At 41.8% G+C, this 23,702-nt stretch overlaps 1 protein-coding gene across 1 annotated transcript; it reads left to right on the top strand.

The window, feature by feature from the left end:
* The first annotated feature begins 11,160 nt into the window (after window positions 1–11,160).
* On the top strand, window positions 11,161–23,068 carry cpxm1b (carboxypeptidase X (M14 family), member 1b). The gene is made up of 13 exons (XM_024429403.2): window positions 11,161–11,656; window positions 14,456–14,565; window positions 14,742–14,881; window positions 15,011–15,095; window positions 15,858–16,011; window positions 16,134–16,225; window positions 17,248–17,371; window positions 20,132–20,328; window positions 20,485–20,673; window positions 21,124–21,418; window positions 21,564–21,703; window positions 21,787–21,889; window positions 22,068–23,068. Exons 1-13 carry the CDS (start codon window positions 11,263–11,265, stop codon window positions 22,370–22,372), a joined length of 2,328 nt encoding a protein of 775 aa, XP_024285171.1. The 5' UTR covers window positions 11,161–11,262; the 3' UTR covers window positions 22,373–23,068.
* The last annotated feature ends 634 nt before the right edge of the window (window positions 23,069–23,702 follow it).

Raw genomic sequence — 23,702 nt, 5'->3', positions numbered from 1 at the left:
AATCAGTCATTTCACCCAGGAGATGTCAAAGAAAAGCTCTCATACACACACACAGCAAGGATGGAGTGAAAAACTGCGTTGCTGAAAGACACAGAGAGCAGGCAATGGCATTACCATAATCCCTAGGCTGTGCCGAGTTCAACGAGATATCCCGCTTGACCGTAGCTCGCTCGGTCTGGGCGCAGCGACCATTTGAAAAGTAGGCCCAATATGAAGCCTGCCCCACAACGTCATTTGCTTTTGGGTGACAGCGGCAGAACCGTTAGGTTTAGAAGGAAAATTCAACCACAGGAATGTTCCTAAGGTCCTTCCGATCCGTGCAAGCCTAACCTTGACCGTGTGGCATTAACCCTTGACAGTTAAAAGAAGGTGTTTACATCAAACAGTTTGCATTGACTTCTCTCCCCATAGGAATACATTGCCTGCACCCCTAAATTCAACCTGGAGTCTATATGGGTTATGAATGCCGTATGAACCTGTCTTCGGTAACAGTCCATCAGGCCACTATGAGGTCTACCTGTGTTGATTCTAAGCTTCCTAGACCAACCGGAAGTGGTTCAAATCCCCCTAAAAGTGTATATCCATACCCTGCCTGCAGTTTGATAGACATAGTGCATTCAACCCTGTGTAAATCAGTCAATTCTTAACGTAAAGACTTAAAACTCAGGATTCTGTAACAGCATACCCCAATGAGGATATGTGTTGACTTATAGCTTCCTGTGCCAACCGGAAGTGTCATAATTGGTGTCTCAGGGGCTGTTTCGAGGGGTTAAAAAGTCAGATCTTTCCAAAACTTCATATATGTGATTAGGCAACCCCCATGAACTGTAAATCAGTCATTTTTCCCATAAAATTTCAAAGGAAAAATAAATCACACTAAAACACAACTTGGAAGGAGGGACGTATTGGGGTGCGTAGAGACAGACAGTGACTGCAATAGTTAGCTTTGTTCGAGCTAAAAAGAACCGTCAGACCTAGAGTTCCGAAACTTTAGAAACCTGTTCTAGACCTCAGGTCGATGGTGCGTGGTGAGTTAGGTGGCTCTAGAAGGTTCTCGGACCGAGAAACAGCCTCGTACATTTGCAATGATTTCAATTCATTTTGACCATTACGAAAATGACGACATTTAGAAAAGTCTCAGAGACGCAAGGCTAGGTGCATTGAAACCGGCTCGGCCCATAGAGACAGACCCCAACGTTTCTGTCCGATAGCTCATTCAAGGACCCCGTAGCAAGGCATGGAAAAAAGTGGATTTTCAGCACCAATTAGGGTTTTACTCGGGCACCGAAGGACCTATCGAGCCGAAACTCGGGATTCGGGGTCGCCTCACATAGGCCTTCACATAATGTCCGACCTGGACCCGCAGCTAGAACGTAACTATGTGTTTTACGTTTTTATTATGTTTTAATCCGAAGGCGCTGTGAATTATGGGCCTGCTCTGACATATGTGATAGTTGGCTTCTAAATGAGTAGGAAAAAGTGGGTTTGGTGTTAATTGATATCAGTTTGGTGTCATAATGACATCTAATTGACTGATGGACACTGACTTGCTAGTTGACTTTTGTACATTTGCAATGTGTTTAAACGGAGAGGGACCATCACCAAAATGGCATTCTGAAATCAACACAAAAAATGGCATCACCATAGTCTCCAGACTGTGCCGAGTTCAACGAGATGCCCCGCTTGACCGTAGCTCGTTCTGAGTGCAGCGACCTTGAAAAAAAGAAGGCCCAAAATGAAGCCTGCCCCACAATGTCATTTGATTTTGGGTGGCAGTGAGAGAACCGTTAGGGTGAGAAGCACAATTCGACCTCAGGTACGTTCCTAAGGTCCTCCCGATCCGTTCAAGCCTAACCTTGACCCTGTGGCATTAACCCTTAACAGTTAAAAGAAGGTGTTTACATCAAAAAGTTTGCATTGACTTCTCTCCCCATAGGAATACATTGCCTGCACTCCTAAATTCAACCTGAAGCCTATGTGGGTTATGAATGCCTTATGAACCTGTCTTCAGTGACAGTCCATCAGACCACTATGAGGTCTACCTGTGTCGATTCTAAGCTTCCTGGAGCAAACGGAAGTGGTTAAATTGACCCAAAAGGTGTTTTGATGTACATGACCCCATTCAACACTGTGTAGATCGTAGATAGGTCAATTCTTAACTTAAAGACTTAAAACTCAGGATTCTGTAGGTTTCTATGTCAGTCAAGACATGTGTTGACTTATAGCTTCCTGTGCCAACCGGAAGTGCCTTTAATTGGGTCACACTGTCTGTTTTGAAGGGTTAGAAAAGTCACATCTCTCCAAAACTTCATATGTGTGACTAGGTAACCCTCCTAAACTGTAAATCAGTCATTTCCCCCAGGAGATGTCAAAGAAAAGCTCTCATACACACACACAGCAAGGATGGAGTGACAAAGTGCGGTGCTTAAAGACACAGAGAGCAGGCAATGGCATTACCGTAATCCCTAGGCCGTGCCGAGTTCAACGAGATATCCCGCTTGACCGTAGCTCGCTTGCATTTTACAACCATATTTTTATTTTTGGGTTACCAGGTGCCTATTTTAAACAGTCCATAAAGCACTCAGGGCGGCCCCCATGGATAGAGGGTCGTAGTAGGGTACTCCCATAGCGGGCATGGACAATAGGAGTCCCGGTAAATGCATTTACAACCATATTTTTATTTTTGGGTTACCAGTTGCACAACAATGCACGTGCATTTGCAATATGATTCTATAGTGAAAAAACACCACCAAATGGACATGATGAAATCAACACAACGAGTGATGGAAAGGAACAACTATCACTGCCCGGCCATCCCGAGTTCATCTGGCCAGTCAATTTTGCATTTCTGCAGGATTTTTGAGCATGTCAATTTTCATATGGTAAATGCCCATTGAACCATATTGCAAATGCACGTGCACTTGCAATATGATTGTATGTGAAAAGACATCACCAAATGGACATGATGAAATCAACACAACGAGTGATGGAAAGGAACAACTATCACTGCTCGGCCATCCTGTGTTCATCAGGCCAGTCAATTTTGCATTTTTGAGCATGTCAAATTTCATATGGTAAATGCCCATTGAACCATATTGCAAATGCACGTGCACTTGCAATATGATTGTATGTGAAAAGACATCACAAAATGGACAGGATGAAGTCAACACAACGAGCGATGGAAAGGAGCAACTATCACTGCCAGGCCATCCCGAGTTCATCTGGCCAGTCAATTTTGCATTTCTGCAGGATTTTTGAGCATGTCAAATTTCATATGGTAAATGCCCATTGAACCATATTGCAAATGCACGTGCACTTGCAATATGATTGTATGTGAAAAGACATCACCAAATGGACATGATGAAATCAACACAACGAGTGATGGAAAGGAACAACTATCACTGCTCGGCCATCCTGTGTTCATCAGGCCAGTCAATTTTGCATTTTTGAGAATGTCAAATTTCATATGGTAGAATACAACTAAAGTATGTTGATACAGTTCTTATACGTGTGTAATTGACACAAAATTACAAAAACGGTCCAGAAAGCACTTTTTAAGGGTGTGTGAAGTTTTTACAAAATTTTGACATTTTTGACTTTTGACTTTTGACTTCCTATGAAATCATATTGAAAGTGGACAAAACATATTACTTATGCCCATGTAAAAAAAAAAAAAAATATGATGATAAAATTGGACAAAAGTATATTCATACAGTTCTTACACATGTGTAATTGACAAAAAAATCGAAAGAATTTCGAAAACGGTCCAGAAAGCACTTTTTAAGGGGTGATAAGTTTTTGACAAAAAATCATTTTTTCAAAATTTTGCTTTTGGATGTTGACTTGGGTGCCATTTTCCAATATGAAAAACCATGGTGGAGCGAATTCGCCACCTGTTGAATTTTTAAAGTGTTACAATAGGCAATCGCCATATGGCAGTTGCAATACACTTTGCACGAATTTACGCCGAATTGGGTGGTATTGGCCAATGTGTATATGGTTTGTCCGATGCCAATGACTTCCCATGCATTTTTGTCCACTTCAGGGGGGTCTTCCCTTACATGTAAAAGGACCCATGAGCTCCAACATGTAAAGTTCTTAGAAGCATGTCAATGAGAGTTAAGACTCACACATTCACACATTTACTTTTTCCACATTTTGTTGTGTTAAAATGTATTTAATTGTCATTTCACGGCAACGATCTACACAAGATACTCGGTAATGCCAAAGTGGAAGAAAAATGTTAAAATGTATTTCAAAAATTACATTAAAATAAAACACTAATATATCTTGATTAGATAAGCATTCATCCCCCTGAGACAATACATGTTAGAATCACCTTTGGCAGCGATTACAGCTGTGAGTCTTTCTGGGTAAGTCTCTAATTGAATTATACAACATTTACACATTGTTCTTTAGAAAATTATTCAAGCTCTGTCAAGTTGGTTGTTATTCATTTCTAGAAAGCCATTTTCAAGTCTTGCCATAGATTTTCAGGTTGATTTAAGTCAAAACTGTAAGTAGGCCAATCAGGGACATTCAATGTCGTCTTGGTAAGCAACTCCAGTGTAAATTTGGCCATGTGTTTTATTGTCCTGCTGAAAGGTGAATTTGTCTCGCAGTGCCTGTTGGAAAGAAGACTGAACCAGGTTTTACTCTAGGATTTTGCGTGTGCTTTGCTCTATTCCGTTTCTTATTTATCCTGAAAAACTCCCCAGTCCTTAAAAATAACAAGTATGCCCATGATGCAGCCACCACTATGCTTGAAAATATGGAGAGTGGTACTCAGTAATGTGTTGCATTGGATTTGCCACAAACATAACAATTTGTATTCAGGACAAGAAGTGAATTGCTTTGCCACATTTTTTTGCAGTATTACTTTAGTGCCTTGTTGTAAACAGGATGCATGTTTTTGAATGTTTTTATTCTGTACAGGCTTCCTTCTTTTTACTCTGTCATTTAGGTTAGTACTGTGGAGTAACTACAATGTTGTTGATCCATCCTCAGTTTTCTCCTATCACAGCCGTTAAACTCTAACTGTTTTAAAGTCGCCATTGACCTCATGGTGAAATCCCTGAGCAGTTTCCTTCCCCGCTGATACACCATCCAAAGCCTAATCTATAACTTCACCATGCTCAAAGGGATATTCAATGTCTGCTATTTTTTTTTATACATCTACCAATCGGTGCCCTTCTTTTACGAGACATTTGAAAACTTTGTTGTTGAATCTGTGCTTCAAATTCACTACTCAATTGAGGGACCTTAAAGATAATTGTATGTGAGGGGTACAGAGATGGGGTAGTGATTCAAAAATCATATTAATCATTAATATTGAACACGGAATGAGTCCAAACAACTTGTGTTTTATTAGGCACATTTTTACTACTGAACTTATTTAGACTTGCCATAACAAAGGGGTTGAATACTTACTGACTCAAGACATTTTAGATTGTCATTTTTTAAATTCATTTCTAAAATGTTCTACAAAATTCCACTTTGACATTATGGGGTAGATCAATGACACAATAAAAATGTTAAATTCTGGTTTTACACAACAACATTTGGAAAAAGTAAAGGGTGTAAATACTTTCTGAAGGCACTATATCTACATGTATATCATTTCCCCCACCATTTTCCATGCTAAATATTAGGAATAAGCAAAGGCTTTGATTTCTGATCAAACAGATGGAAAATGTGTCTTAGACAACATTTACCAGAAAGAGGGTATTAGAGGGTATTAAAGGGTATTTTGTAAAGGGTATTAGAAATACATCAAAACACAATAATATTGAAGTAAAGACCTCTGGCAACTAATATCAATACTTATATTTAGTTTAGGAGAAAATATTCTGCCTTCTGTAAGTATAAGAAACATTAACTCGAGCCTTGTAATTCTGTTACCAAAATATCTTGAACATATCTTGAAGATATTTTGAAGATATTTTGTAATGTCTCACCCTCATGAGGAGGGAGGATAGTAACAATTAAGGGTAGACCTATGAATTAATGGTTTTACTGATATCAATTTTGGTTGTGAATTATGAAGTGATTAAAACTCAAAATCTTTCAAGTATAGGATCACCACTTTATTTAAAGAATGTGAAATGTCAGAATAAAAGTAGAGAGAATGATTTATTTCAGCTTTTATTTCTTTCATCACATTCCCAGTGGGTCAGAAATTTGCATACAGTCAATTAGTATTTGGTAGCATTGCCTTTAAAATTGTTTAATTTGGGTCAAACGTTTCGGGTAGCCTTCCACACAATAAGTTGGGTGAATTTTGACCCATTCCTCCTAACAAAGCTGGTGTAACTGAGTCAGGTTTGTAGGCCTCCTTGCTCGCACACACTATTTCAGTTATGCCAACAGATTTTCTATAGGATTGAGGTCAGGGCTTTGTGACGGCCATTCCAATAACTTGACTTTGTTGTCCTTAAGCCATTTTGCCACAACTTTGGAAGTATGCTTGGGGTCATTGTCCATTTGGAAGACCCATTTGTAACCAAGCTTTAACTTCCTGATTGATGTCTTGAGATGTGGCTTCAATATATCCACATAATTTTCCTCCCTCATGATGCCATCTATTTTGTGAAGTGCACCAGTCCCTCCTGCAGCAAAGCACCACCACAACATGATGCTGCCACCCCCGTGCTTCACGGTTGGGATGGGGTTCTTCGGCTTGCAAGCCTCCCCCTTTTTCCTCCAAACATAACGATGGTAATTTTGGCCAAACAGTTATATTTTTGTTTCATCAGACCAGAGGACATTTCTCCAAAAAGTACAATCTTTGTCCCCATGTGCAGTTGCAAACCATAGTCTGGCTTTTTTTATGACGGTTTTGGAGCAGTGGCTTCTTCCTTGCTGAGCGGCCATTCAGGTTATGTCGATATAGGACTCGTTTTACTGTAGATATAGATATTTTTGTACCTGTTTCCTCCAGCATCTTCACAACGTCCTTTGCTGTTGTTCTGGGATTGATTTGCACTTTTCGCACCAAAGTACGTTCATTTCTAGGAGACAGAACGCGTCTCCTTCCTGAGCGGTATGACGGCTGTGTGGTCCCATAATGTTTATACTTGCGTACTATTGTTTGTACAGATGAACTTGGTACCTTCAGGCGTTTGGAAATTGCTCCCAAGGATGAACCAGACTTGTGGCGGTCTACAATTTTTTTTCTGAGGTCTTGGCTGATTAATTTTGTTTTTCCCATGATGTCAAGCAAAGAGGCACTTAGTTTAAAGGTAGGCCTTGAAATTCATCCACAGGTACACCACCAAATGACTCAACTGATGTCAATTAGCCTATCAGAAGCTTCTAAGCCATGACATAATTTTCTGGAATTTTCCAAGCTGTTTAAAGGCACAGTCAACTTAGTGTATGTAAACTTCTGACCGACTGGAATTGTGATACAGTGAATTATAAGTGAAATAATCTGTCTGTAAACAATTGTTGGAAAAATTACTTGTGTCATGCACAAAGTAGATATCCTAACCGACTTGCCAAAACTATAGTTTGTTAACAAGAAATGTGTGGAGTGGTTGAAAAATTAGTTTTAATGACTCCAACATAAGTGTATGTAAACTTCCGACTTCAACTGTAAGTATTCAGACCCTTTACTCAGTACTTTGTTGAAGCACCTTTGGCAGCGATTACAGCATAGAGTCTTCTTTGGTATGACACTACAAGCTTGGCACACCTGGGCCACTAAAGGACATCCAGAGACTTGTCACGAATCCACTCCTGCATTGTCTTGGCTGTGTGCTTAGCGTCGTTGAACCTTCACCGCAGCCTGAGGTCCTAAGCAGGTTTTCATCAAGGATCTCTCTGTACTTTGCTCCGTTGATCTTTCCCCTTAATCCTGACTAGTCTCCCAGACCCTGCCGCTGAAAAACATCCCCACAGCATGATGCTGCCACCACCATCCTTCACAGTAGGGATGGTGCCACGTTTCCTTCAGACGTGAAGCTTGGCATTCAGGCCAAAGAGTTTAATCTTGGTTTCATCAGACCAGAGAATATTTTCTCATGGTCTGAGAATATTTAGGTGCCTGCAGAGATGGTTGTCCTTTGGAAGGTTCTTCCACACCCACAAAGGAACTCTAGAGCTCTGTCAGAGTGACCATGGGGTTCTTGGTCACCTCCCTGACCAAGGACCTTCTCCCCGATTACTCAGTTTGGCCGGGCAGCCAGCTCTAGAAAGAGTCTTGGTTGTTCCAAACTTCTTCCATTTAAGAATTACGGAGGCCACTGTGTTCTTGGGACCTTCAATGCTGCAGAACATTGTTGGTACCCTTTCCCAGATCTGTGCATCGACACAATCCTTTGTCTGAGCTACGGACAATTCCTTCGACCTCATGGCTTGGTTTTTGCTCTGACATGCACTGTCAACTGTGGGACCTTGTATAGACAATTGTGTGCATTTCCAAATCAAGTTGTATAAACATCTCAAGGATGATCAATGTAAACCGGATGCACCTGAGCTCAATTTCGAGTCTCGTAGCGAAGGGTCTGTATACTTATGTAAATAAGGTATTTATTTCCTTCTTTTTTTAACCTTTTTTAGCTTTGTCATTAGGAGGTATTGTGTATAGATTGCTGAGGATTTTTTTTTTAACTATCCATTTTAGAATAAGGCTGTAACGTAACAAAATGTGGTAAAAGTCAAGGGGTCTGAATACTTTCTGATGACACGGTAATTTCCTTGAATTGACGTGGAGACAACGTTGATTCAACCAGTGTGTGCCCAGTGGGTTGTTTTATGAACATACTAATTGTTCTATGACAGACTCTCTTACATGTTAGAGCCAAATGTCTTCAACAGTATAGATGAAGAGTCTGAGAAAAAGGCCGCTAAACAAAATCCGAACAACATCCATAGGAACACTAAGGCTGAGAGAGCATGATCAAATATTCTACCACTGCTTAGATTTACAACGGGCAAAACTTTTCTGCAGTAAAAAATGAAAGGTGGGAAGGTCCTATTTTATTTATTTGTTAAATCCGATTATAATTAGCAATTTAAATGATGGTGCTACGTTCAAAACAACTATTATGTTCAAATCAGTCCACTGGGACCAATACAACTGGGTGCTTCCTGCCTTTTTCTGCTACACATGCACAAAACCTTGTGATCTCACGAACTGGCCTGCCTATCCCAACAATAACACACAATGTTCTGCCGTGTTTAAATACCAATGAAGTCAGGGATAAGACGCTAGACATATATTGGTCACATTATTACATCATGGGGATTTGATTGACACCAGGCCTATTTTTCTTGACTAGCTTTAAGAGCTGGAATACATTTTCTCTGCTGTCTCCAATGAGTTGCTCACTCTTCTTTGGCACGTGCACGTGCTGAATTAAGTGTGCATGTACATTTTTGTATGCGTTTGTATAACATAAATATGAAAATGTGTTAAAGTTGCACATTACAATAAAACATACAGTATATTTGGTCAAGTCACAAAAAGTTAGCAGCATTCCCAATTTCTGTTATGTGATGTCTCTGGGCATGCTCTCATATCATTGCTTGGGTCCAGTGTTTCAGAGTAAAAGGCATTAACACTACTACACCAGGTCTAAAAGGACACAGCAGGATGTTGCGGACGAGATCCAACTAACAGAGGTCCAAATACCTGCATGTGATGAATTCATTTTCCCGGAAGAGAGTAAGTGGGGCGGAACCTGAATGTACACTGGAAAACCTGCAACGTGACTCATTTGAATATAGCGTGCATAACTTATGGAGGACTGGAAAGTCTCCTCAAGTGTTTGGGCAAATGAATATTGTTCTAACAAAACGTCAATGCATAATGCAGAAACATCAATTTATAATTCCTTACAGGTTGACAGAGAGAAATAAAATGAAAGGAGAGCTGTGAAAGAATGTTCCATTAAGTAAAGTAAGCTGCTGCAGTACAATAGTAAGGCAGGTGTAAAATGTTGTTATCCACCAAGAAATAACATAGGTGGCATCATATATGCCCACCATGTTTGAAAAAAAAAAAAGATTTAAAAATCTAATAATTATTTCCTACCCCAATCATTTATCAAAACGGTAATCAATCACTGATGACAATTACGTACAATTATATTTCACCATTCCACAAAATGTAGATAAATTAGAGAAGACAGCTACCAAAAGCTTTGTTGCTTATTATAAATATAATACATGAATTAGACAAGACTATTTCAAATGTCAATAATAGCAACAATTTTTTTTAATTTGGTCTCTACTTTGGCACTCCAAATGTTCAGCTCAAAATCTGGTCACTGGCGCCATCTAGTGAGTATATCTTCCCTAACACATTTTATCCCATTTACAGAACGTCATTTTAAATCAAAGCCCTACAATGTTAATGATTCGGGTGATCGCAATAAACAATCCATATGGATTCCATGTACGATTTTACAGATACATGACAAGTAAGACAGTAAGCCTTTAATTGACCATTTCTAGGAGCTATAATCACCAGTTTGTGACAAATGTCCTATACTTGCTGAGCAATGCAACATTGCCTTTGATTACATCTGACATTTGTCCCAGCTCTCTTTCGATATCCCAACCAAAACATAGACAATAAATGCACACTTAATAATTGTATTAACTTAAGTTTTAGCAATCATTGCCATGCCAGTCCCCGCATGCTCAGTCTGAGCAAGTGAAGCAATGTTCTACGTTTATCTTCTACATTCAAACTGAAAGTTATTCTTGAATTTGGTGGTTGTAATACTCAACTTTGACCACTAGATGGAAGCACATCGACATCAATATTTCAGACTTTAGCGGTACTCTGTTCTGTTTAGTAATCACAAGCACGTCACAAAGCTGAAGCAGCTTCTGCTTTTTTCCATCAAATTAAACGCTCATTAGCCTCCTTATCGTAACATTATGATATTGCAAATAATTAGAATCGTTTTAATAATATGAAAATAATTGTAGAGCTATGGTTCAGAAAGTAGACTGTTAGACAGACCAATTATTCAGTAGGACTGACATAGACATAGCTTACAGTTCCCTCCTTTAATAATAACTACAGCCTTGTGATGATATCTTTTACATGTGTACCTTTTTAAACTGTCAAATGAGAGCTCTTATTGTGAAGCTTTTATAAATGTTCTAGACACAGAACATTTATGAGCAGCCGCCCTGTTACTTCTGCATGCGCAACGGATTGTGCACGGGACCCGTATTATGTAAGTCTATGGGTGGACCTTCGTGTGGAGTGGGGGACGTTTAAATTGTCAATATTCACCCGGAATGTCTGAAGGGACAGTTATGGCACAATCCCTGTACTTTACCTTTGTTTTGTCGTGTTTGATATGTGGATCATATGGTCTCGTTTCATCTGGAATTGGAATAACTACAGTGAGGTCTGTGGATTATAATGCAACTACAACTGTTACTCCGACTGAGAGACGAGATTCTACAACTAAACCAAGTACTACCCAGAGCAATAAAAGCACCAACGCACCAGCGGTAAGGTTGACATCCACAACGACTTCAAAGGTACTGACGACTACTACTAGACCACCGAAAACGACCACCACCGCTAACTATAGTTTCAACACAGAAGACTTAAATGAGGGTATCGACAAGAAAGTGGAAAAAAGAGTATGGAACAAAGAACCTGAGGATGAACCACTCGAATTTGGTGAGCAGCATTGAAATGTATTTGCGGATGTAAAACGCAGGTCAACTGCTAAATTAAATATTGAAACAATATTATGCATTATGTGATGTGTTATTATAGACGTAGGCTTGACATTGTTGTAGATATTACAGACATTTTTTATAAATGATCTCATGTGTCTTTCAAGTGTAATTTTTTGGCAGATATCTGACATCTCACTTCTGCATCAAGTAAATGTGTGAAAGACACAGCCAGGGCCAGATTACAGAACGGGCTCACAGGGCACGTGCCCCAAGGCCCCAACCTTCAAGGGGGGTTGGGGTCATAAGCAATGCCAAAGTGTGTAGAATTTCAGGAAGTTTGCTTTAAAATTACAACATTTTCTCTCATCCTCATAGCAAAATATGAATAGTATGAGAGGAGCTTTAAAAACAACATGTTTCTCTCTGTCCAATGTCAAAATGTGGGAAATTGGCCATCCCCCCTCCTCCAAAAAAGCATGTTTTCCCCAGGGCCCCAAATGCGGTATTTCGGCCTTGGGCACAGCCTATTGGTTAAAAAGCATCTACATATTTATCTTTAATTTCTTACATTGACATCATTTAGACCATGTCCATCAACAAACAACTCTGAAAACACACATTTGCAAACGAATGGGATAAATAACAACTGTGGAGTGCAAGGCAGGGAAAACACGAGTTACAGGGGGTTGTTATATCTATGCTGCAGTTCTGTGGTCTTGGAAACCAAGTCCAGGGGGTTGGTTCTACAAGTGTTTAGCTTGGGGGTTATCAGGTTGTGATGGAAACCAGCTGTCTTGTAGACACAGACCATCAGAACCCCCCTGAGTTAAACTGGCTGAGTCAGCTATCTACATTCAGTTCCAAGACACCATATCTGCATAGCCTGAGAATGTGTTGTATAGTCCTTATGACGCACATCACACTTTCACATTTGACAATGTGCGTCTTTGCTGATGAGACGGTGTGCCTTTTGTAGCCAAGTGGTCCACCAGGAGTGTAAAGGCAGTAAAGAAGCCTAAAAAGATATGGAAGAATGTCAAGAAACCCAAAGTCCTACCTAAGAAGCGCAAGCCCAAGGTTGTAAAAAAAAGCAAACCCAAAATCATTGGGCGCCCTTCGCTGCCAGGTGAAGCCAGTGGGACGTATGTATGGGGTTACTTCCCTGAGTGACATGTACAGTATGAGAATGGGTAGATGCCTAATAGACAACATACTGTATACTGTGCAGCGTGTACAACGCATGGTACATTTTCATTTCAACTTTGAAATGCATAAATGACAGACAACTGACATTGGCAGCGTTGCTTGATGACAGAGTAGCTACAGTGCTGGCAGTGGTAGAGCAAAACAAAACATTCCCTTGCTTAAATAGTTGTTGTGCTTTTGTTCTCCAGCAACTGACACTAGTCTTCTGTAGTATTTCCTGCCCATCCTCGCTCTCTCTCTCTCTTTCTCGCGCTCTCCCTCTCTCTCATTACTGCTCAGTGCTGCATGGAAGCCCCTCCCTGTGTGTGTGGGGGGGGGGCTGGTGCCCCTGATCTGGTCGGAAATGTGGCGGAAAGAGAACTGGAATTACAGGGGCCAGATGGAGAGATATACCTTGAATCAGGAGCCGAGCCGAATAGGAAGTTTGTGAGTAATGAGGCAGAGGGACCGTAAGGCCCCAAAGCAGGGGGACCGTGAGGCCCCAAAGCAGGGGGACGTTATGAGTTTCCTCAGTTTTTCCTCAGAAAAAGGGAGTCTAATGTTTTAAATATTCATGTTGTAGGTTGGCTGATCTGCCAAGCTGTTTTTCATCATGACTAATGTACTGGTAAAATGATGATGAGTAACCCCAAAGGCCACTGGATAGTTTGCTGTAGTATCTAAACTGCATTCTGAAAATTGTCTCTCTTCAACTGGTGCCACTGAAGAAACTATACAAATTGTTGAGGTTGGGCATGATTTAATGCATAAAGATTATACAATGTTTCCTATGCTCTAAATAGGATGTCAAATGAATAGGATAGCTCTAAGAAATCATTGACTCCTTGTGTTTGCCAATTCTCCTAACACAAATAGTATAGGAGTAAAAACACAATTTTCATAAAAACGACTAAACCGTTGTTGACATGAGGTTAATGTCTTTGGCATCACTTCACTAGTTCAGTAGATCAGTTGGCTACTTTACTTGGCAGACTACTGTCAACAAAGTTTGAGTAGTTTTAAACAATTAGCTCTTGGAGCAGAGCAATGCTCTCTGTCACAATGACCCCCGTGGAGAGATCCTGCAGGCCTCTAAGGCAAAAGGGTATTAGGGTTTTAAGAGAGACCACTCACAGCCCTAACACAGGAACTAGTGTTTAGAGGACCAGTCGACCAGGCGTAGCTCCTCAGACAATGAGCGCCTGTCTGCTCCTCGCATGGAAACACAGGAAGTCTCTCTTTCCTGCACGCTTCTGCATCTCTTCATCGCTTTCCCTCTCACTCTCTTTCATGCTCAAATACCTTAGAGAATTGTGCATGTATGCACCCACTGGACACTCACTGGTTGAATCAATGTTGTTTCCACCAACTTGGAATAGATGTTGAATTGACATCTGTGGCCAGTGGACAGTCTCTCAATCTCCCTTCTACTACGGCTCCTGTCAAGGCATTCCCATGGACATGTCATGTTCATATGGACAGCTTTCTTACACGTTAGATCCATTTCTTCTCTGCAAGTCAATATTTGACGTGTGTGTGTGTGTGTGTGTGTGTGTGTGTGTGAGTGACCTTGTTCTCCTCGGTGACCTTGTTCTCCTTACGTGACTGTCAGAGTGCCCTCCGCTGGGGCTGGAGTCTCTGAGGGTGAAGGACCCACAGCTGCGGGCCTCGTCCTACAAACGCCGGGGACTTGGACCTCACCGTGGTCGACTCAACATCCAGGTGAGGCCAAGAACTAGTCTACAGGTCTCTCACCACTGTTAGCAAACACAACAAATGTTACTGCCATTCTTACCATTTTTTATCCATGCATTATTCTGTGGTAACCACCTCAGAACACAGCTTGTGTTTAGATTTGTAAAATGCACTTTGTAAATAAAATCTGTCTGTCTGGGTAGTCGGGTATCGAGGACGGGGACATCTATGACGGGGCGTGGTGCGCCCAGTATGAGGATAAGAAACAGTGGCTGGAGGTGGATGCCCGGCGACCCACGCGTTTCACCGGGGTCATCCTGCAGGGACGCAGCTCAATCTGGAGGTCAGTGGAGGTCACGGCACATGTTCACCAAGCCCCCATTGTGCAGTGATGTAGCCATAGCAATGAATTGTATTTATTGTAAATGTCGTATGGACATTGCTAAATAGTTGCGCCTGTCTTTCCTAACAGTTGGGACTTCATACTCACCTACAAGGTCCAGTTCAGTAATGACACCCTGGTTTGGCAGCCAGCTATGAATGGGACTAAAGAGGCTGTGAGTTGATTCAGTACAGTACATTAAAATATGATATGTAGTAACCCTAATCTATTGCCTTCTTCCCATTACTTTCACTGCAAAATTCAGATATTCCACCCATTTGTATATCTTGAATAGCTTACTATTTTATTCCTCATTACCCAATTGTCAAGTTGCTGTATCACATCCGGCCGTGATTGGGAGTGCCATTGGGCGGCGCACAATTGGCCCGGCGTCGTCCGGATTTGGCCGGGGTCGGCCGTCATTGTAAATAAGAATTTGTTCTTAACTGACTTGCCCAGTTAAATAAAGGTTCAATTAAAAAATACATTTAAAAAAAAAAAAAAAAATGTTATAAATCATTATGTGGTCCAGTGAGGTATTCATATCTACTGTGCTCTGACATTGACCAATGACATTCCACTGCCTGTTGGCAAGCTGACCATGGCGCTGACAGTTTGCCCTGGCCAAAGCTGACTCCACTGTGCCAACCTTGCCAACTGTGCCAACCTTTTCAACCCACAAGCCTTACTCTCAATGGGCACACTGTGGCAGATTGCACCATCTAGTTACCAGTCTGTGTCACTGGTTTGGCAAAGGGGTAGAGTGAAAATATGACTGGCAGAGAGACGGAAACTGCAAAATTGGAAGTTATTGTATAAACTATTAAAGATGCAGTCTGCAATTCGAGAAACAATAAATAAATACTTCATTGAATATGAAGTCATCTCTTCATAGAGCATGACCTATCTCCACTATTGGCTTTTTCCTGAACTGTAGGTATTTGAGGGGAACCAGGATACTGAAACTCCAGTGTTGGCCCTATTTAACGAGTCGGCAACAGTGGCGCGCTACATCCGTATCAATCCACAGAGCTGGTACGAGAACGGAACTATCTGTCTGAGAGCTGAGGTTCTGGGCTGTACCCTACCAGGTTTGTCCACCACCATCATCACAACATCCTCCCAACACTAGATTAAGACACAGGAACCATAACCTCAACGACATTCAAATGTCATTGCATTTCCATTATGTTGCGTCTTTCCCCTCCTGTAGATCCTAACAACATCTACGCTTGGCAGCAGACAGAGCAAGGCACCAAAGACAAGCTGGACTTCAGACACCACAACTACAAGGAGATGAGGAAAGTAAGTGCTGAAGTGGAGACCTTCAGCACTCACCCATAGGCTACTGGTGTAGTTTTAGGGTTCTTTAGAATTATGGTAGAGCACCTTCACAGCCATACATCAACGCAACTACATCCTGTTCTCTTCCAACAACTCTTCCAACAACTCTTCCAACAACAACTTCCAACAACTCTTCCAGCAATAAGAATATAGCAGCAACTCTCAACTGGTGGTGTGGGAGGGGGAGTTATATCTCAAATTTGGGTCGCGGGAGGTTTCGAATGGGTTGCTTGTGTCTGAGAGAATTATCATTATCATTCCAAACAACTGATTCACCATATTTTAGAACTACACAACAGTGACATAGAAAAGAATACAATTTCTCATTTTAAAGAATCCTACGCTGGCTCAGATTTTGTGATGTGCATTATGAACACAGCAGTAGGGACATAGCATGCAACAGTTAGCAAAGAAACGTCCTCCCTTCACTTCAATCTACTCTCTGGCGCTTGACTGAGTCTGTCCTGGAAGCAGAGGGTTTCTGGTTGGAGCTCCCTCCCCCAGTCTCACCGAAAAACAAATATTATTAGTGTTTTTTTCTTCTCCTCACTACACTGCCACTACCGCTCAGTAAAGAGCTTGAGGTGAGTCTGACCGGTAGGATGTAACATTAGGCTCGTGTCCACACATACACACACACCGCACTACACATACCGCACTACACATACCGCACTACACACACCGCACTACACATTCCGCACTACACATACCGCACTACACATACCGCACTCCCCCCATGTGCTCAGCAAACTAAACCAAGACTTTGTATCCAGTTGTACGGTAGACAAACTGTACTGTACATCCTGATGCATCCTTCTCAGTCACACTTAACCGTCATAAGGCAGTGTAACTCAATCCATTCCTGGTGGACCCCCAGATGCAAAAATATATATTTCCCCCAAAAATGTGCATACACTGGGGGTCCCACAGGAATGGAAGTCTTATACCCTACCAGACAACACCATAACTCTGTCCCTCCTCAGCTCATGAAATCAGTGTCCGAGGCCTGCCCTGACATCACACATATCTACAGCATCGGGAAGAGTCACATGGGTCTCAAGATGTACGTCATGGAGATCTCCGACCACCCTGGAAAACATGAGTTGGGTGAGTAGATATAGGCCTATTACAGCTTATGAAGTTTTAGCATGAGGCAATGCTACATAGCTTACAGCCTGGCCTCATAGACTAGACATAACAAATTAAATGTAAATCAGGGACACTCAAATTAGAATGATATGTTTAGTATGGTTACATAAGACAGAAGGTTACTTAAAAAATAATAAAGTTGGGTAGGTGGGTGGGTGGGTGTATAACTCGAATGTCTAGCAAGCCAAAGTTTGCAGGTTCAAATTTAATCACGGACAACTTTTGCATTATAGCATCTTTGCAACTACATATGTATGTTAGCTAACCCTTCCCCTAACCCTGAAACTTAACCCATAGCATTAGCGTTAGCCAACTAGCCACCTAGCTAACCTTAGCGACAACAAATTGTAATTCGTAACCTGTCATACGTTTTGCTAATACATAAAATATTATACGAATTGCAATTCCCAACATACACTACATGACCAAAAGTATGTGGACACCTGCACGTCGAACATCTCATTCCAAAAATCATGGCCATTAATATGGAGTTGGTCCCCCCCTTTGCTGCTATAACAGCCTCCACTCTTCTTTGAAGGCATTCCACTAGATGTTGGAACATTGCTGCAGAGACTTGCTTCCTTTCAGCCACATTAGCGAGGTCGGGTGCTGATGTTGGGCGATTAGGCCTGGCTATCAATCAGCGTTCCAATTCATCCCAAAGGTGTTCGATGGGTTGAGGTCAGGGCTTTGTGCAGGCCAGTCAAGTTCTTCCACACGGATCTCGACAAACCATTTCTGTATGGGCCTCGCTTTGTGCACAGGGGCATTATCATGCTGAAATAGGAAAGGGCCTTGCCCAAACTGTTGCCTAGCCCAAACTGTTGCCTAGCCCAAACCATGAAAAACAGCACCAGACCCTTATTCCTCCTCCACCAAACTTTAGTTGGCACTATGCATTGGGGTAGGTAGCGCTCTCCTGGCATCTGCCAAACCCAGATTCGTCTGCCAGATGGTGAAGCGTGATTCATCACTCTAGGGAACGTGTTTCCACTGCTCAAGAGTCCAATGGCGGCGAGCTTTACACCACTTTATGAAGATTGCATGGATGTGTGCTCGATTTTATACTCCTGTCTCCTGTGGATGAAATAGCGGAATCCACTAATTTGAAGGTGTGTCCACATACTTTTGTATATATAGTGTATCATACGAATTGTCATTCGTAACATATCATAGGAAAAGGATGACAGACATCCACAAATGAACACATATCATACCAAATGTAACATATCATAGTAATTGGAGTGTCCTGGATTTACGTTTACTATGTAAAGTCCAGGTTGGAACTTATCTGCAATGCCACTGCTATAGTACTTTGTACAGTATGCTCTCAGAGACTGGAGTCAATCCTTGTTCACTCTGACATGTCTAAAGTGTTTGCTTTGGACTCATTGACCACGCTCGGCGCCCATTGAGCCAGTCTACCAGCTCTGGCAACCACTAATACCCCTTGCCGCCAGAACTCATAATGGGAGAGGGAGCCAGGAATGCCATAGACAGAGAACTGGTTTGCCTGTGCACTGGAATATAAGGAGAAGCCGTTTTCAAACGGGGTGATTAAAATGACAATTTAGAATATTGGCTTGTTTTTTTAAGAGAATAAAAGCGCTGAATGTTTTTTGTCTGTCCAACTTGACCTAATTCTGTTGTTAACCTCCAATTCCATTGGCAGAGGATAAGCCAGACTAGTTTAAATTTTCCACTGGCAAAGTCCTTTGCCTTTTCATCCCATGTGTCAGTATGTACAATGTGAACTCACAGTCAGTGGGTTCATGGTGATGTGCTTTGTTTCTTTTTTTTTTGGGGGGGGACAGTTTTAAACCAACGTGGAATAGACTTTGAATTGACGTCTGTGCCCAGTGGAAGCATCTTTTTTACTCTTACAGTATCTCAGAGATCCAGTTAGTAGCGTTGACTTCATTGGTCATCTAGGGACAGAATTCTAATCGTTGTCATGAGATTTTTATTTTCTTATTTAGATCTAACTATGATTTGAATGGGTGGTTTGTGTGGTGTGAGTTAGAAAGGGGAGGTTAAAAAACGTCCCCGGGAACATTGCGCTCGGAACCTACAGAAGCCCCTTGAGCATTAGGAGCAAACGTGGCTTGTGCTCCTCCAAAGCCGAGAGTAATCTCCCAAGCAAATCATCATTTTTCAAATAAATGATTAAGTCTGCACCAGGTCGTTAAGTTAGATTCAGTCCAATCACACCAGTGTTTTGTTACGTTTGTCAGGTAAAAGCCACCGTTTTAAATGCTTGTTGATTGAATTTACACCCAGCCATATCTCTTTGGGCCCGCCCAGGAAACGTTGTTACTTGACTCATGGGAAGTGGCTCAAGGGAAGTGGTCAAAAACCACAAAAGCTATCTAGGGAGGATGTGCTGGATATCAGAACTGTCTGCCAGTGGATTATATAAGGGTAAACTAGAGCAGAATGGAAGAATAGCTTCTAACCTAATGGTCACAACCAATGATGTACTGTATATTAACCCTGGATTGCTATGTTTTGGCCATTGAGGGACTTTGAAGCCACTGGTCGGCCATATTGGCACTACCCCGTAGGAGATCTATTGGGGGAGTGCCAAGATGGAGGCTAGGTGGCTTCAACACAGCGCCACCTATCAGTCATCTAGTGCATATATAAATCATTGGTCATAACAACTTTTGTGGCCACTGCTATGCTGTGTTTACATATGTGCTTTGTCTCCCTCTGCAGGCGAGCCAGAGTTCCGCTATGTGGCTGGCATGCATGGGAATGAAGCCCTGGGCCGGGAGCTGCTGCTCAACCTGATGCAGTATATCTGTCAGGAGTACAAACTGGGAAACCAGCGCATCGTCCGGCTGGTCAAGGAGACACGCATCCACTTGCTGCCATCCATGAACCCCGATGGTTATGAAATGGCCTTCAAGAAGGTCTCAGAAAACATGTTATATAACATGTTTTGTTGTAATATAATATATTATACTGTTATAACTGAGAGTATCTTTTAATGCTCAACATTACTGGTCAAATATACTTTAACCATTCAAAGAGGCCCATGTTGACCTCTGACCCTTCTCTCATCCCAGGGTTCCGAGTTGGCGGGGTGGGCGCTCGGTCGCTATAGCTACCAGGGCATCGACATGAACCACAACTTTGCTGACCTGAACAAAGTCATGTGGGATGCTATTGAATTTGACTTCCAAAATAACGATAAGTCCAAACTCATCAACCACTACATCCCCATACCAGAGTACTATACCTCAGAGGACGCCTTTGTAAGTTGACATTTAGAATTCACATGCATTCTTCAAATCACCAAATAGTATCCACTCTATGATATTGTGTTAGAGAATTGGGGAAAATCAAGAATGTAAACATTTTCTTAAATCTATCTGCAAAAAGATGATTCTGCGATAATTGGCTTTAAAGTTCGGAACCCTCATTGATTTGAATGGTATTCTTTTGAACTAAACATGAATTGCCATATTTAGAGTACTATATAGGTAAAGAACATTGAACAGAACAAGGATATGTCAATAATTCAATTTTGACAAAAATGCACATACTGTGTAACCTTATAGAACCAAGCTCTTGATTTGTCATGTAGCAATATCCTTGAGAATATGTCAAAACTATCCCACATAGAATATAAACCATTTCAATTGTTGTACTTCACTATAATGTTTGAATGCATTATTCCTGTTGCATTGACCTATATCCAATAGGTGGCCTTAGAGACGCGTGCTGTCATTAACTGGATGCAGAATATCCCGTTCGTATTAAGTGCCAACCTCCACGGGGGTGAACTGGTGGTCACCTACCCCTTCGACAGGACTGAAGACTGGGCACCTCACGATGACACCCCTACACCGGACAATAGTTTCTTCCGCTGGCTGGCCACAGTCTATGCCAGCACCAACCAGGTCATGTCAAATCCAGACCGCCGGCCTTGTCACAATGAAAACTTCCAACGCTACAACAACATCATCAACGGAGCCAACTGGCACACGGTCCAAGGAAGTGAGAATTCCCCCGCTTTTATGGTCATCCATTTTGTGATCTTGTTCAGCTCATCATTGTCTTTGAAAAGCAGGGTATTGTACTGTCATTTCAAGTACCATTTTAAGATTTACATTCTTGATTATTTCCCTGAAATCTATTCCAGGCATGAATGATTTCAGCTATCTACACACCAACTGCTTCGATGTGACAGTGGAGTTGTCCTGTGATAAGTTCCCCCATGCCAGTGAGCTGCCCATCGAGTGGGAGAACAACAAAGAGTCTTTACTGATCTACATGGAGCAGGTCCGTCTATCAATAATGTCTAATACAGTTTAAACACAGCATGATGGTGTTGTTGATCTCTAGATTTTTGCTTTGTATTGAAGGTCCACAGAGGACTCAAGGGTGTGATCAGAGACAAAGACACAGAGGCTGGAATTGCAGATGCCATAATCAAAGTGGATGACATCGACCACCATATTAGATCAGGTGGGCTGTCTCCCCCCTCACATGCAAAAAAAATTCACATCAGTAAATGATTCAAGAAGAAAACCTCAAAATGATGTCGTAAAATTGCACCTAGAGGGCACTGCAGGAATATGTTATGAAAGGTGTAGGCCAGAGAAGCCTACCACTAACCAGTAGCCATTTTGTGCCTCTACTGCAGTTGCTGACGGGGACTACTGGCGCCTGCTAAACCCGGGCGAGTACGAGGTCACGGTGAGTGCCGAGGGCTACAACCCATCCACACGTATGTGCCGTGTGATGTACGAGCATTACCCCACCATATGTGACTTCCGCCTCACCAAGACCCCCAAACAGAGGCTGAAGGAGATCCTGGCCAAGGGGGGCAAGCTCCCCAAAGACCTGCAGCTGAGGCTACGACAGCTGCGTCTGAGAAAACTGAGGGCCAGCACCAAGGCCATCAACAGTAGGCGTGCGGCTGCTAGCAGGAAGGCACGGGGGTCATGATGTCTTTGGTGAACCAATCACAACACACTTTGTCTGGAGGGTTGTTGTATTTAATTGGCTCGTGAGGGAAGTTCCTGGTTTAACTCAGCTTTGAAGTCTGTACACCATGTGGGCAGTTCTGTAAAGCTAGCCTACTGAGATACAAAAAAAAATGTAAATTTAAAATGCATTGTACTTCCAGTATGGTTTAGTGATATATTTTTGAAGAAAGGGCCAGATTGTATTTAGATATTTGAATCAAATTAGAGCAAATAATTGCAAGGTGATTTTGAATTAAAATACCCTTTCAAACGTGTATAACAGGAAAAACTATTATTTTCTCTTGTAGAACCTAGTTTAGTTACAACAACAAACCAAGTGGAATGATGCTGTTCAAATCCACCATTGGGTAGATATACCACTATTCAAGTAAAATTCATGCCACAAATTACAGACCAAACTCAAACTGAGACTAAAATGACTCATGCATCATGTCATAGAGACAAGAGCTCTGCTGTTACAGTCTGGAACTGATGAGAGTTCTACATGAGATATTTTAAATCTATTCAAATGAAATTATATGATTTCTAATGTTTGTCTTTCTTTGGTTCATTTTTGTACTACCAAAATGAAATGCTGGCATTTGGATGTCCTTGCAAGCCAAGAGACAATGTTATGAATGGATCCCAAATAAAGCTTTACTTATAAACACCAATAGTTCAAAGTCAAACCCATGTCTTGTTTTCTGTGGAGTTGCATATCCTGTTGCCGTGGTCGTCCTCCATGGCGTTTGCGGCTGACAAAGCGACACCACAGGGTAGTGATCAGAGATAGGACGACACAGGCCAGTGCCACGGAAACGCCCACCCACATCACCACCGACAGCTGCCCGCTTCTCTGCCAACGAGGAAACATGTTCAAAGAATATTGGAAAAATGTACTTTTCTAAATTCTCAGTGTAATACTTCAAAAGCAAACCTTTTACCTGTCCAGGCTGTGTTTCGTGTTGGTCACAATTCATTGTTTAAGTAAAAGTAAAAACATGAGCCAAGTTTATTTCAATATCCTTCTACAGTACACCGTGTCCAGAACCTTGCATGAGAAAAAGACCCACTGGGCACACACTTGTAGAATCAACGTTGTTTCCACATCATTTACAGGAAACCACATTGAACCAATGTGGAATAGACATTGAATTGACATATGTGCCAAGTGGGTTCACTCGTATCGCCAAGGATTGCACCCACAGTCCCACTTATTAGATTTCAATACATTTTGGAAACAAAACACGTTTTATAAGGAGGATGGGATCCACCCAAATCATGTGGGATCCTGGATCCTTTCACAGCAC

This window comes from Oncorhynchus tshawytscha, linkage group LG08, assembly GCF_018296145.1.
Source record: "Oncorhynchus tshawytscha isolate Ot180627B linkage group LG08, Otsh_v2.0, whole genome shotgun sequence".
Classification (NCBI taxonomy): Eukaryota; Metazoa; Chordata; class Actinopteri; order Salmoniformes; family Salmonidae; genus Oncorhynchus; species Oncorhynchus tshawytscha.
The sequence above is the reverse complement of the archived record's forward strand: the minus strand, read 5'-3'. Positions and strand labels throughout refer to the sequence as shown.

Coding starts and splice junctions, on each gene's coding strand:
- cpxm1b (XM_024429403.2), top strand. CDS start 11,263: ATGTCTGAAGGGACAGTTATGGCACAATCCCTGTACTTTACCTTTGTT. Junction 11,657..14,455: donor GGATGAACCACTCGAATTTG/GTGAGCAGCATT, acceptor CGTGACTGTCAG/AGTGCCCTCCGCTGGGGCTG. Junction 21,704..21,786: donor TACTGATCTACATGGAGCAG/GTCCGTCTATCA, acceptor TTTGTATTGAAG/GTCCACAGAGGACTCAAGGG.